The sequence below is a fragment of the Chrysemys picta genome, chromosome 4 (genome assembly GCF_011386835.1).
Source record: "Chrysemys picta bellii isolate R12L10 chromosome 4, ASM1138683v2, whole genome shotgun sequence".
NCBI classification, from domain to species: Eukaryota; Metazoa; Chordata; order Testudines; family Emydidae; genus Chrysemys; species Chrysemys picta.
In genome coordinates, this window is record NC_088794.1 from 54,696,667 (window position 1) to 54,709,271 (window position 12,605).

At 54.9% G+C, this 12,605-nt stretch overlaps 1 protein-coding gene across 3 annotated transcripts; it reads left to right on the top strand.

The window, feature by feature from the left end:
- The first annotated feature begins 426 nt into the window (after positions 1-426).
- LOC135983389 (serine/threonine-protein kinase pim-1-like) lies at positions 427-12,195 on the top strand. 3 transcript variants are annotated; one of them, XM_065594969.1, is made up of 5 exons: positions 427-694; positions 1,074-1,180; positions 1,412-1,462; positions 1,615-1,981; positions 11,568-12,195. In XM_065594969.1, exons 1-5 carry the CDS (start codon positions 613-615, stop codon positions 11,810-11,812), a joined length of 852 nt encoding a protein of 283 aa, XP_065451041.1. In that variant the 5' UTR covers positions 427-612; the 3' UTR covers positions 11,813-12,195. The 3 variants fall into 3 exon arrangements, 1 of the variants encoding a protein (XP_065451041.1); XR_010600982.1 differs by lacking the exons at positions 427-694; positions 1,074-1,180; positions 1,412-1,462 and adding an exon at positions 5,444-5,643 and having other exon boundaries at positions 1,842-1,981; positions 11,568-11,691; XR_010600983.1 differs by lacking the exons at positions 427-694; positions 1,074-1,180; positions 1,412-1,462; positions 1,615-1,981 and adding exons at positions 1,993-3,499; positions 5,444-5,643 and having other exon boundaries at positions 11,568-11,691.
- The last annotated feature ends 410 nt before the right edge of the window (positions 12,196-12,605 follow it).

The following is a 12,605-nucleotide window of genomic DNA, read 5'->3' on the forward strand; positions in this document are numbered from 1 at the left end:
GAATCTCTGTCTAACTTTAAAAAAGACACGTCCTCGCCTCACTTGAATGTTAACGAGAAACACTGGGGGCCATTCTCCTTCACCTTACACCTTGTGTAAATCATTCAGACTCACGCACAGTGGGCAAACGATGCAAGCAAAGCAGCCTGCCAGCAGTTTATACTGACTTTCTGCTCACTTAGCCCTGGTGTAAGTGACCACGCATGGTGCAGGGAAATCTAGAATCAGACCCATTCTCTTCTTGAATTTTTACACAAATAATAGTATTTTGCCCACCTAGAACACCTTCCTTCTCAGGTCTTCACAGCACTTTTGAGAGTATTGAAGGAATCCTCTCGACTCCCTCTTCCCCCCCCCCTTTCATCCCCCTCAGTCTCTGCCCCATCCCCCCCCGCGCCATATTCTCCCCTTCCCCCTATCCCTCCCCCCTCTTGCTCCCATTCGCGTCCCCTCCCTTCCCCCCGGCCTCCGCCCCTCCCGCACTAGCCCGGACCCCACCCCCTTGGTTCCGACCCGGCGGGGCTGCGAGCCGAGCCACTGGCGCCCAGTTCGGTTCGGGCGGTGCCGGTTCCGGTCCCGGCCCCGGCCCTGGAGCAAGGGGACGGGGCGGGGATGCTGCTCTCCAAGATCAACTCGCTGGCCCACCTGTGCTCTGGGTCCGGCGGGGAGCTGCACCCGGCCAAGCTACAGCAAGGTGAGGCCCGGTTCAGTTCGGATCGACAGCAGGGGGTGACTCCGGAGTGGGGTGCCCCAGAGCGGTCCGGGTTCGGTTCGGGAGGAGCCCCGTCCTGCTGGGCATTGGGGAGGTTCGGTTCGAGAGGGGTAGGTTCAGAGAGGAGTCTGGTTCGGTTCGGGGGAGGGATGTGGGTCTGGTCCGGTTTGGGGGGTTCGGTCTGAGGAGGGCTGGGGGGTCTGATCCAGTTTGGTCTGGGGAGGGATGTGAGGCTGGTTCAGTTCGGGGAGGGAGGTCGTTCTGAGGAGGGATGTGGGGTTGCTGTGGTTTGGAGGGTTGGCCGAGTCTTTTGAGGACACAGCTGGTTCTGATCCCGGTGTCTCTGCCTCTCTGCCTGCAGGGAAGGACAAGGAGCCCCTGGAGAAGCTGTACCAGGTGGGCCCGCTGCTGGGCAGTGGTGGCTTTGGTTCTGTCTACTCGGGCACCCGCCTGTCAGACAGCGCCCCAGTGAGTAGAGCCTGGACAGTGACCCCCACCCCCACCACTGCAGCCCGCTCCCCATGCACGCTGCTCTATTGATCTCCACCTTTGCATCCCTTACCCAGTTACATCTCCTTTGCTTTGCCCTGGCATAACCACCATCTTGCATCCCTTCCATTGGTCCCTTGTTTGCCTCCCCTCTTTCCGGGGTTGCCTGACCTGATTCTGATTGTCTGTCTGGTTCTGTTTGTGTTCTAGGTAGCCATCAAGCACGTGGCCCGGGACTGGATTTCTGACTGGGGAGAGCTGGTAAGTGTCTAGGGCAGGAATATCTGCTGTGGCTCTGCATTGCATGGTCATGGCTCTGTAGTTAAGGTTGCAGCCAGTGTCGTAGGTAGCTCTTGACTTTGTGGGTCGATTTGCCTGCCTCTGATGGAGATCTCCTTTCTCTCTCTGTGCAGCCTGGTGGGAGCAGAGTGCCCATGGAGAGCCTGCTCCTGAAGAAAGTGGGCTCAGGCTTCTGCGGGGTCATTCGGCTCTTGGACTGGTTTGAGAGACCGGACAGCTTTGTCTTGGTTTTGGAGCGACCGGATCCTGTGCAGGACCTGTTTGACTTCATCACGGAGCGGGGTGCTCTCCCTGAGGAGCTGGCCTGCAGCTTTTTCCGCCAGGTCCTGGAGGCGGTTCGGCACTGTCATAGCTGTGGGGTATTGCACCGGGATATCAAGGACGAGAACATCCTGATTGATCTGAACAGCGGGGAACTGAAACTGATAGATTTGGGGTCTGGGGCATTACTCAAGGACACAGTGTACACTGATTTTGATGGTGAGTGTCTATTTCCATCCCCTTCTATTTTATCTGCGTAGGGAGGGAAGCCAGGGAAATTCCTCTCTGAAATGGGTTGTTCCTGCCTGTAAACGTTCAGTAACTTCCCAGCCAGGGAATGTTTTGTTCCCTCCTCCCCCTGCCATTGTCATTTGCTAAATATACTGTTGTATGATCTGCAGCTTTGATACCGTTGGGGTTTTCCTCCCTGCCTTGTATCTAAAAAGCATTTCACAAATGTGTTTGCCCTTTTGTTGGGTGTTAACCGCAGGCACTGGTGGTAGCTGCCCATGTCACACAGGGGGCAGCGGGGGCGGGGGGGGCACAGGGCAGAAATTGGGTGTGAACTCACCAGCATCAATCTTTGGAGTCCCTGTTAGCAATGAGAGGAGAAAGTTGGACTCTGGTTCCAATGGTTTGGTTTTCTCTAGGTCCATCGTATTTGTAGCATTTCAGGAGGGATCTGGCTGGTATTCCACCCTCCTGGGGTGGTGCAAACAGGATCTGCCTCACCTCATAGATGGGGAAAGATTGAGTTAAACCTGTCTGCAGCCATGGCTGCTTAGATGCTGGATCCTAACCTAATCTAGCAGCTAGAATGCAGGGGGAGGGGATGTTTTGCCCCCACCGCCCCAAGGATAAAGAAGAGGGCTCTTGTACAGTTTCTTTCTGTGAGGCTGGATGGACATCCAGTGTGGGGAGTGGATCAAGAGGAGAAGCTGCTGTCTCCGCCATCTCGCTAAATTATTCATTTCATTGGAAAGTTGTGTTTTGTCACGGGATGAATGTTGTGAAATAGGATCTGCGGGAGATCTGCTTACAGCTGGATCCCTTTCCTCTGCTGCCCAAAGGCACCTGAGTCAAATCTTTGGGGAGGGGGGAGCTCCAGACCCAGGGAGGAGTGTTTGACCTTGGAGCAGGGGTGCAGGGATCTGTGTGGGGGACAAATAACCAGAACTGCCTTGTGCTGCTGGCGGCAGACATTCTTTCTGACCGGGAAGGCATATTCAGGGTAGGGCCGTTGAGTTTCAAAAAAAAAAAAAAATCACAGTTTGTTGTTGAGGGTTTGTTTTGCTTCTGCCGGGCTGCATTTTTTGTTTTTAATTTAACGGTTGATGACAAGGGATGGGTTTGCACCTTCTCTTCTGCGGAACTTCCCAAGCTACCGGTGCCCCCTGGTGGCACATCAGGTTATTTTTTACAACCCAAAGTTTGTAAACAACAGTCACGTGGCCAGGAACCAGACTGAGCTCTGACCTCAGTCTCCTCTTCCTGCCAGAAGGGAAGAGATCAAATACAACAAAGGCAAAGGGGGTAAGCATCTGCAGAGGCCAGAAGCAGGGTGGAATCTGAGTTCCTGCCTTAATTGATGTCTTGCCAGTAGACTTTTTTGATGTCTTATGGGCACATCCATGAGTGTCCCTGACCTGCTGAGTCCTGGAATATGAACTGAGCGAGGACCAGAGAATTAGCAAGAATGGTTCGCTTGGGGAAACTGGCTGTGGAGGGGGAGGGAAGGTACTGATTTGAATAGCTGTCTTATTCACTGTGTCACCGTGTTCTGAGTGCCTTCAGTTGCGATCTGGGCTGTGCTGGGGGAAATACTTGAATCTTCCTACACCTCTGCTTCTCCAAGATTTACCTGGGTTTATTTTATAGTCCCCTTTTTAAGGAACAGGTCAGAAGCAGCCACGGGTGAAACCAATGCACCCTGGCTAGTTGTTTCCGAGGTATGCTGTTAGTGGGAACTTTCCTTCCTCAGCTCTTTGCTTTGAGCCTCAGAAGCCAGAGCGTCCTCACAGATGCACAAACAATACAACCCAATAGAGCTGTAAATGTGTACAGAATTATACAGGAGCGAAGCGGTTAAGTTGAAGGGCTTGATTTGTGCCATGTCCGTCATTGCTCGTTCCAAGTGGCCAACCTCAAAGATCAGGTAGATGTTGGTCACTAGTATCATGTAGACAGCAGCTACAGTGGCCCTGGCCTTGGGGGTCATGCCACAGAACCCCACTGGACACAAGATGATCATCATGTTTTCTCCACAGGCAACGTCGCTGGCCAAGGAAACGGAAGGAGCGTCGCAGAGTAGAAAGGCAGAAAGGCAAGCTAGGAGAGACATTGGTGGGGCTTGTGTTAGGGATTAAGTGCAGTGCATCTGGTCACCCTGGCTGAGCTCAGAGTCAGAATCATTGTCAAGTGTGTTATCAGCATCACAGCAAAGGAGGGATTTGCAGGACAAGGAGCGGGTTTGTGGGGGTTTCCAGGGAGCTGTTGTGTTAATGTCAAAGGATGAATGGCCCCAGACAGTCACAGGTGTGAACATGAGCCTGTCACCACCCCAGGTCTGGGGTCCAGAGACCTCGGCCTGCTTAGTCCCATGGCAAATGCGCTCAAAAGTTCACGCCAAAGGCTGGGAATTATTGATCAGGGGACACAAGAGAAACAGGTTCAAACCCAAACCCGAAAGCCTTCTGCGATTGACGCGGAGTGGTTCTGCAGGAGAAACGATCCAATGTATCACAGGGCATTGGCTAGAGTCGCTTATTCTGTCCCTCTTAGCAGACAGGAAAGGGTTCGTTCTGTAGCCGGATTGCTATGAATGGGGGTCACTTTCCTGGCTTTTGACCCAAGAGACGGATGCAGAAGGAGGAGAAGAGACAGGGTAGTAAAGGTGGGGCAGTACGGCTTTCCACCACCTTCTCAGGATACAAGTCACTGGCTGATACCTGGGCTGGCAGGTTGGCCTCCTCCCAGCTCACTTCCCCAGGCTGGGGTGTCATCTGGCTGGTCTGGTCCCTCTCCTTTGCTGGCAGGGCAGAGCCGGCGGGGGGGACTGTCTTCTCCTGTCATGCTGGTGTTGGGCCGTGCTGATGGTCTCACATCAGGTGAAAAGCCGAGAGAGAGAGAGAGAGAGAGAGAGAGAGAGGACAGGAGGAAGACGGTGGGGGGTAGAAAGGAACACACGGGGAAGGGGAAAGCCGAGCAGGTTCTCACCTGTATTAGGTGTGGTCCTCGCTGTCCAGCGGCGACGGGCTGGTGTCCTCACTGGCGGGCTGCTGCGGATGTCCGGATGATCGAGGCTCGCCAACCAAGGGCAGAGCGTCTGCAGTGTCTCTGTTAGCACAAGAGAGCTCCTGCCATGCCGGCTGGGGCCATGCTACAAAGCACAAGGGCCCATGCAGCAGAGCTTTTAATGCCCCTGCAGTGCAGACATGGTTTGGCCTCATTTGCAGGATCCCTTGCCTGGAAAACGTTAGCTGGGAGTCAGTTTCTCCATCACGTCTCTGGGAGGGGAATCCAACCTGCGCTTGTGTAGCACGTTTCACACGGCCCCAGCCGTCGCCTCCTGCTGGGCTTGGGGTGGGTTTGATTTCTGGGCCCATTTCCAACCCAGGCCCCTCACAATGACCCAATCTCTTGAGACCCCCTCAGAGCTCTCCCCCTTTGCCTCCCTGACAGGGCTGGAGTCGTTTAGCCAGCAGCAGCCTGCCGTCGCTGCGGCATCCAGGCCAGGACGCAGGGAGACACCAGAGAGAACCAGTGGGTCTGGCTGTGTCCAGCAGCCTCAGTGGAGGGTCTCCTGTGTATCCATGACAGGCCAGCCCGGTCTCTCCCCTGCCCCGAGGGACACAGCAGTGCTGGGCGGTTGGCACCGATAGGTGAGTGTCGGCTTAGACTTGAGCTGGGCCCGAACCAAGAGCTGATCCCAGGCACGTAGAGAGTGGGAAGCTTTTTCCTCCCTGCTGACCAGCACAGTGGGGAACGCACTAGACCGGGCTGGAGGCCAGCAACCCCCTGAGCCACCCATCGCCCACCTCCCCCACTGAACCGCAGCCAGTCCCCAGGGTACGGGACACCTAGGCGCAGAGCCAGCGCTTTGATGTCCCTGGGTGGAGGTTGATCCCCTTGGTCACATGAGCCCAGTGAGGCGCGGGAGGCCCCGACAAAGCCCCATTGTGGGGCAGGAAGTGGGAACAGCCTGTCAGGCGGGGGGAGGAGGGGGTCTGGCTGCACAGAGAGAGCTGTTCCTGGGAATCAGCTGGAATGAGATCAGCAGGTCGCGGGTGTCCTGCAAAGCTCGTGCTACGGGGCGAGCCAAGGGGAGACTCGGTGGCTGGAAGCTGAAGACATTCAGGCTAAACATAAGAGGCCCGTTTTCACCGGTAAAAGGCCCTTAGCCAGTGGAACAACGCACCAGGGCGGGGTGCGTTCACCATCACTTGGAATCTTGCATGGAGATCAGCTGGGACGGGCTCAGAAGCAGGCCCCAACTCTGCCAGGAGTCATGGGCTGGATGCAGGAATCACTGGGGGGCAGTCTCCATCCGGGGCGATGCAGGAGGCCAGGCAGGCTGGTCACCGCGGTCCCTTCTGGCCTGAAGCTCTCGGAACCGGTTTCCTGCCCCGCGGGACCTGCCTCTCCCCAATTTCTGAGTTAACTCCTGAGCAAAAGAGAGGGGTAAGACTTGGAGTTGGACAACCGGTCCCCTTTAATGAGGATACGTCTGAATTACATCCCAGATGCCCCATCCATAAACATGGGCTAGTTTACCTCACTCCCCATGGGTAGGTCAGGTGAGGAAACCGAGGCACAAAGCGATTGAGGCCATTAGTATTTGTATTTCACCTAGGGGTACATCTACACTGAACCCCCCTCCCCCCATGACAGTAAGTCTCAGAGCCTGGGACAATGGGCTCAGGCTTGTGGGGTCATGCTCTGGGGTTAACAACAGCAGTGTGGACGTTCCCACTCGGGCTGGAGCCCTCCCCTCTCACCGGGTCTCAGATCCCGGGCTCCCGCCCAAGTGGGAACGTCTGCCCTGCTATTAGCCCCAGCCTGAGCCAGTTGACCCGGGCTCTGAGATTTGTGGCGCGTGGTTTTCATTGCGGTGCTGACGTACCCCTGGAGACCCTAGCCGAGAGCGGGGCCCTGCCGGGCTGGACGCTGGTCACACAGGTCCTGCCTGGACGAGCTAACAGCCCGCCTCGACGAGACCACCCTCGGTTTGGGAGCCCAGCCTGAGGCACCTCAGGCGGGACGTTCCAGGGGTGCTGAGCCCCTGCAATGCCCATTGATTGCAGCTTGAGCAGAGGGCATTTGGCACTTCCTATCAGGCCTCAAGTGTCTCCAACTGGGGCTCCCCAGAACAAAGGCTCTGGCAGTCAGCCGAGAGTGGCTGGCCTGAGGTCACGCAATGAGGCAGAAGTGGAACCCAGGCATCCTGGCTCAGTCCAATAGACCCCAACTCCCGCTTCTGCGGCACGAGGGAAACCCTGGCACCACCTGTGTATCATAGACTCAGAGAATCATAGAAGATTAGGGTTGGAAGAGACCTCAGGAGATCATCTAGTCCCACCCCCTGCTCAAAGCAGGACCAACACCAACTAAATCATCCCAGCCAGGGCTTTGTCAAGCCGGGCCTTAAAAACCTCTAAGGATGGAGATTCCACCACCTCCCTAGGTAACCACGGCCGGCTCCAGGCACCAGCTAAAGAAACAGGTGCTTGGGGCAGCCAATACTAAGGGGCAGCACTCCGTCCGCTATTGGGGCAGCATGTCCGGGTCTTCAGCGGCAATTCGGCGGCGGGTCCCTCAGTCCCTCTTGGAGCGAAGGACCTGCCGCCAAATTGCCGCCGAAGAGTGGAGCGGCGCGATCGCACTGCCATGGCTTTTTTTTTTTTTTTTTGCCACTTGGGGCGGCAGAAAACCTGGAGCCGGCCCTGTAGGTAACCCATTCCAGTGCTTCACCACCCTCCTAGTGAAATAGTGTTTCCTAATATCCAACCTAGACCTTCCCCACTGCAACTTGAGACCACTGTAGAGTGCACCAGGCTGCAGCCTCTCGGCCGGCTCCTCCAGGGCCTCTCACTGCACTTTGCCCCTCACTAGCTCAGTCTTGCATGCCCATTCGGAGCCCCAGGAAATCGTGAGACCTCCTGGTCAACCTCCTGCGGGCGCTGGGCAGGACAACCAGCCGTCACAGCAGGAGGAGGACACTGGGCGGAGGCTGCTCTGTGACTGTTTCCGATCCCTCGTTGTGTCACACCTCCACGCAGTGTCCACCAACTCTCTGCAGGCAGTGGGTGCTGTCTGGGGTTCTCTGCTCGGGCACCCCACCCGCAGCCCTGAGCTTCAACCTTTTAGCCACGCTCCCGGAGCTGGGTTTTGCCTTTGTTGTTTCCCGAATTCAGCTGTGGCCTGAGTCTATTGGTGCTTCCCCTTGGCAGAGGGTGGTCGACCTGCCTGTCCCAGCACTTGCAACAGGTGTACCCCGAGTCCTTATCCCTTGTGCTGCTGGGACGTCCCCGGCCACAGGGAATGCACCAGGGCAGAAAGCAAGACCTTTGCCACAGAGGGCGTGTTTAAAGCAAGCTAAGCTAGGACACTCCAAAGATACCCCCCATTCCCCAGCCCTGCGACCACAGATCCCAGCCTCCCCCTAGCCCAGCCCCAGCTCAAGGGGAGGGGAAGCGGGGCTGAGGTTAACCACTTGTTTCCTTGGCACCAGGCGATGCTCCAACCCCAGATGAGCTGCAGCGTTTGGGCTCTTTACGGCAGGGAGAGGGCCCCAGTTTGGCCAGCCGGGAGCGTCATAGTCCTGGCCGGCTCTTGCTGCACAGAGCTCCCGCGTTTGCTGGCAACCCAGCGCCTCCCCCCCGCCCCCATTAAACATACAGCGCAAGCGGATTAAGGGGCCCCCATTGTTTGATGAAGCCTATTTTGCTCAGGTCCCCAGGAATCCCATTTGCTCTGTTCCACCTTCATGTTACTCTTTCTACCCCGCTCCAATGGCCCCAGCCTCCCTAGGTCCCCTTGCCTGGGCGTGGGTCAGCACACAGACTCACAGACTTTAAGGCCAGAAGGGACCATCATCATTCAGCTAGTCTGACCACCTCCGGCTGAGTTACCGACGTCCTCAAATCAGGGTTTAACAACTCCACGTTACAGAGAATCCACCACTGACACTAGTTTAAACCTGCAAGTGACCCATGCCCCATGCTGCAGAAGAAGGCGAAAACCCCCCAGGGTCTCTGCCAATCTGACCTGGGGGGAAATTCCTTCCTGACCTCCAAATATAGTGACCAGTTAGACCCTGAACGTGTGGGCAAGACCCAGCAGCCGGACACCTGGGAAAGAATCTGCAGTGTTGTCCTAGCTGTGTTGGTCCCGGGCAATGAGACAGACAAGGTGTGGGAAGGAATATCTTTGATTGGACCAACTTCAGTTGGTGAGAGACACCAGGACCTGTAGAAGAGCTCTGTGTAGCTCGAACGCTCCTCTCTCTCACTCGCAGGAGTTGGGCCAACTAAAGATATTCCCTCCCCTCCCCTTTCTCTAAGAAAGAGGCTCACAGTGTCAGCTGGGACAAGCGCTCACTGATTTAAAGAGCAGCTGAGCCCCCAAGGAGTGTTTGCTGGTGGGGGACTCTGCCCTACTGGTCAAAACATGGGCTCTAGCTTCCCTGTTCTGTGTTCCCAGGCCGTCTTGTATGAAGACAGGAGCCAGCGCCTCCCAGCTAATCATTCCTAGGCCTGAAGGCCTCTCTCCAGGAGGTCATAATTATCCGGCCAAGTGGCCTTGATCCAAATGGCCTGGTCTACACTATGACTTTAATTCGGATTTATCAGCTTTAATTCGAATTTACCCTGCAACCGTCCACACAACGACGCTATTTATTTCGATATAAACGGCCCTTTAAATCGATTTCTGTACTCCACCCTGACGAGCGGAGTAGCGCCAAAATCGATTTTAACATTTCGAATTAGGGATAGTGTGGCTGCAATTCGATGGTATTGGCCTCCGGGAGCTATCCCACAGTGCATCATTGTGACCACTCTGGACAGCAATCTAAACTCGGATGCACTGGCCAGGTAGACAGGAAAAGCCCCGCGAACATTTGAATTTCATTTCCTGTTTGCCCAGCGTGGAGAGCACAAGTGACCACAGATAGCTCATCAGCACAGGTAACCATGCAGGCCGATAATCGAAAAAGAGCACCAGCATGGACCGTACGGGAGGTACTGGATCTGATCGCTATATGGGGAGAGGATTCAGTGCTTGCAGAACTTCGTTCTAAAAGACGAAATGCCAAAACTTTTGAAAAAATCTCCAAGGGCATGATGGAGAGAGGCCACAATAGGGACTCTGAGCAGTGCCGCGTGAAAGTCAAGGAGCTCAGACAAGCCTATCAAAAAACAAAGGAGGCAAACGGTCGCTCCGGGTCAGAGCCACGGACATGCCGCTTCTACGCCGAGCTGCATGCAATTCTAGGGGGGGCTGCCACCACTACCCCACCTGTGATCGTGGATTCCGGGTCGGGGATAGTCTCATCAGCTACACCTGAGGATTCTGCCGATGGGGGAGAGGAGGAGGAGGAGGAGGAGGATGAGCTTGCCAGAGAGCACACAGCACTCCGTTCTCCCCAACAGCCAGGATCTTTTTCTCACCCTGACTGAAGTACCCTCCCAACCCAGTATCCAAGACCCTGACCCTATGGAAGGGACCTCAGGTGAGTTTACCTTTTAAAATATAAAACTTGTTTTAAAAGCAAACGGTTTTTAATGATTACTTTGCCCTGAGGACTTGGGATGCATTCGCGGTCAGTTCAGCTACTGGAAAAGTCTGTTAACGTGTCTGGGGATGGAGCGGAAATCCTCCAGGGACATCTCCATGAAGCTCTCCTGGAGGTACTCCAAAAGCCTTGCCACAAGGTTTCTGGGCAGTGCATCCTTATTCCGTCCTCCATGGTAGGACACTTGACCACGCCATGCTTGCAGCAAGTAATCTGGTATCATTGCCTGACAAAGCCTGGCAGCGTATGGTGCCGGTGTTTACTGGCATTCAAGCAACATCCGTTCTTTATCTTGTTGTGTAATCCTCAGGAGAGTGATATCACTCATGGTAACCTGGTTGAAATACGGGAACTTAATTAAGGGGACAGAGGTGGCCGTTCCTACTGGGCTGTTTGCCTGTGGCGGAAAATAAATCCTTCCCTGCAGTTAGCCAAGCGCAGATGGGAAATTGGCCCTGAGCTTTTCGCGTTTGGCTAGCAGGGATCTTCCCTGTTACCAGCCACGCGGTGGGGGGAGGGGTACCGTGATCATCCCAGAGAATTTATGGCGGGAGGGGGGCGGCGGCGGGGTGTGTGTGGTTAGTTTGGTTCCTGCAGGGATCTTCCCTGATACCAGCCACGCGGTGGGGGGAGGGGTACAGCGATCATCCCAGAGAATTCATGGCGGGAGGAGTGGGGTGGGGTGGTTAGTTTGTTTTCTGCTGCTGCTGAATGTTAACAGAAAAACCGCAGCACTCTACAGGCTATGCTTGGTATGTGGGAAAGGAGGGCGCAGAAGCTGTAAGACAATGGCTTACCATGGCCGCATGCAAGCCGAATTCTGTTGCCCAGACCTGTGATCTCTAGCAGCAAAGCCACAGGCACTCAGCATTAAGAGGCAAAATGCGACCTTGCACAGAAATCACATGTGCTATGTAATGTGAATAGTGTTGGTCACCGTGAAAGAGTATAAGCATTGTTCTGCAAAATGTATCTTTTTAAACAATTCTCTCTTTTTTCCCTTCCCTACAGCAGCTGCAAATTCCTCAAGCCTCCCTCCTCCATCCCGAAGGCTATCACAGATAAGGCGTCGTAAAAAGAAAACGCGAGACGAGATGTTTTCAGAAATTATGGAATCCAGCCGCAGTGACAGAGCTCATCTGAATGAGTGGAAGGAAACGGTTTCAAAGTATAGGAAAGAAGCCAGTGAACGTGAGGACAGGAGGGACCAACGTGAGGACAGGAGGGACCAACGTGAGGACAGGAGGGACGCTTGAGATGAGAGGTGGCGGCAGGAAGATCAGAGGAGGCAGGATGCAACGCTGGGGCTGCTGCATGAGCAAACAGACATGCTTCGGCGTCTGGTGGAGCTTTAGGAACGGCTGCAGGAAAACAGACTGCCGCTACAGCCCCTGTACCACCCTCCCCCCTCCCCATGTTCCGTATCCTCCTCACCCAGACGTGTAAGAACGCGGGGGGGGGGGGGGGAGGCTCCGTACACCTTCCCATTCCACCCCAGTAGACAGCCCAAGCAAAAGGCTGTCATTTTTTTAACCTTTTTTTAGTGGCTTTTTCCTTCCCACCGATCCTCCTCCCAAATTCCACCCGGGTTCCCTCCCTCTTTTTCTAATCTATTAATAAAGAATAAATGATTTTTAAATGATAGTGACTTTATTTGGTTTGAAAGAAAGCTGGGGGAAGGGGGAGGGTGGGTTCCTTACAGAAAATGAGTCAATAAAGGGGGCGGGTTTTCATGAAGGAGAAACAAACAGATATTTCACACTGTAGCCTGGCCAGTCATGAAACTGGTTTTCAAAGCTTCTCTGATGCACAGCGCTTCCTGGTGTGCTCTTCTAATCGCCCTGGTGTCTGGCTGCGCGTAATCAGCAGCCAGGCGATTTGCCTCAGCCTCCCACCCCACCATAAAGGTCTCCCCCTTACTTTCACAGAGATTGTGGAGCACACAGCAAGCAGAAATAACAATGGGGAGATTTCTTTGGCTGAGGTCAGAGCGAGTCAATAATGATCGCCAGCGACCTTTTAAACGGCCAAATGCACATTCTACCACTA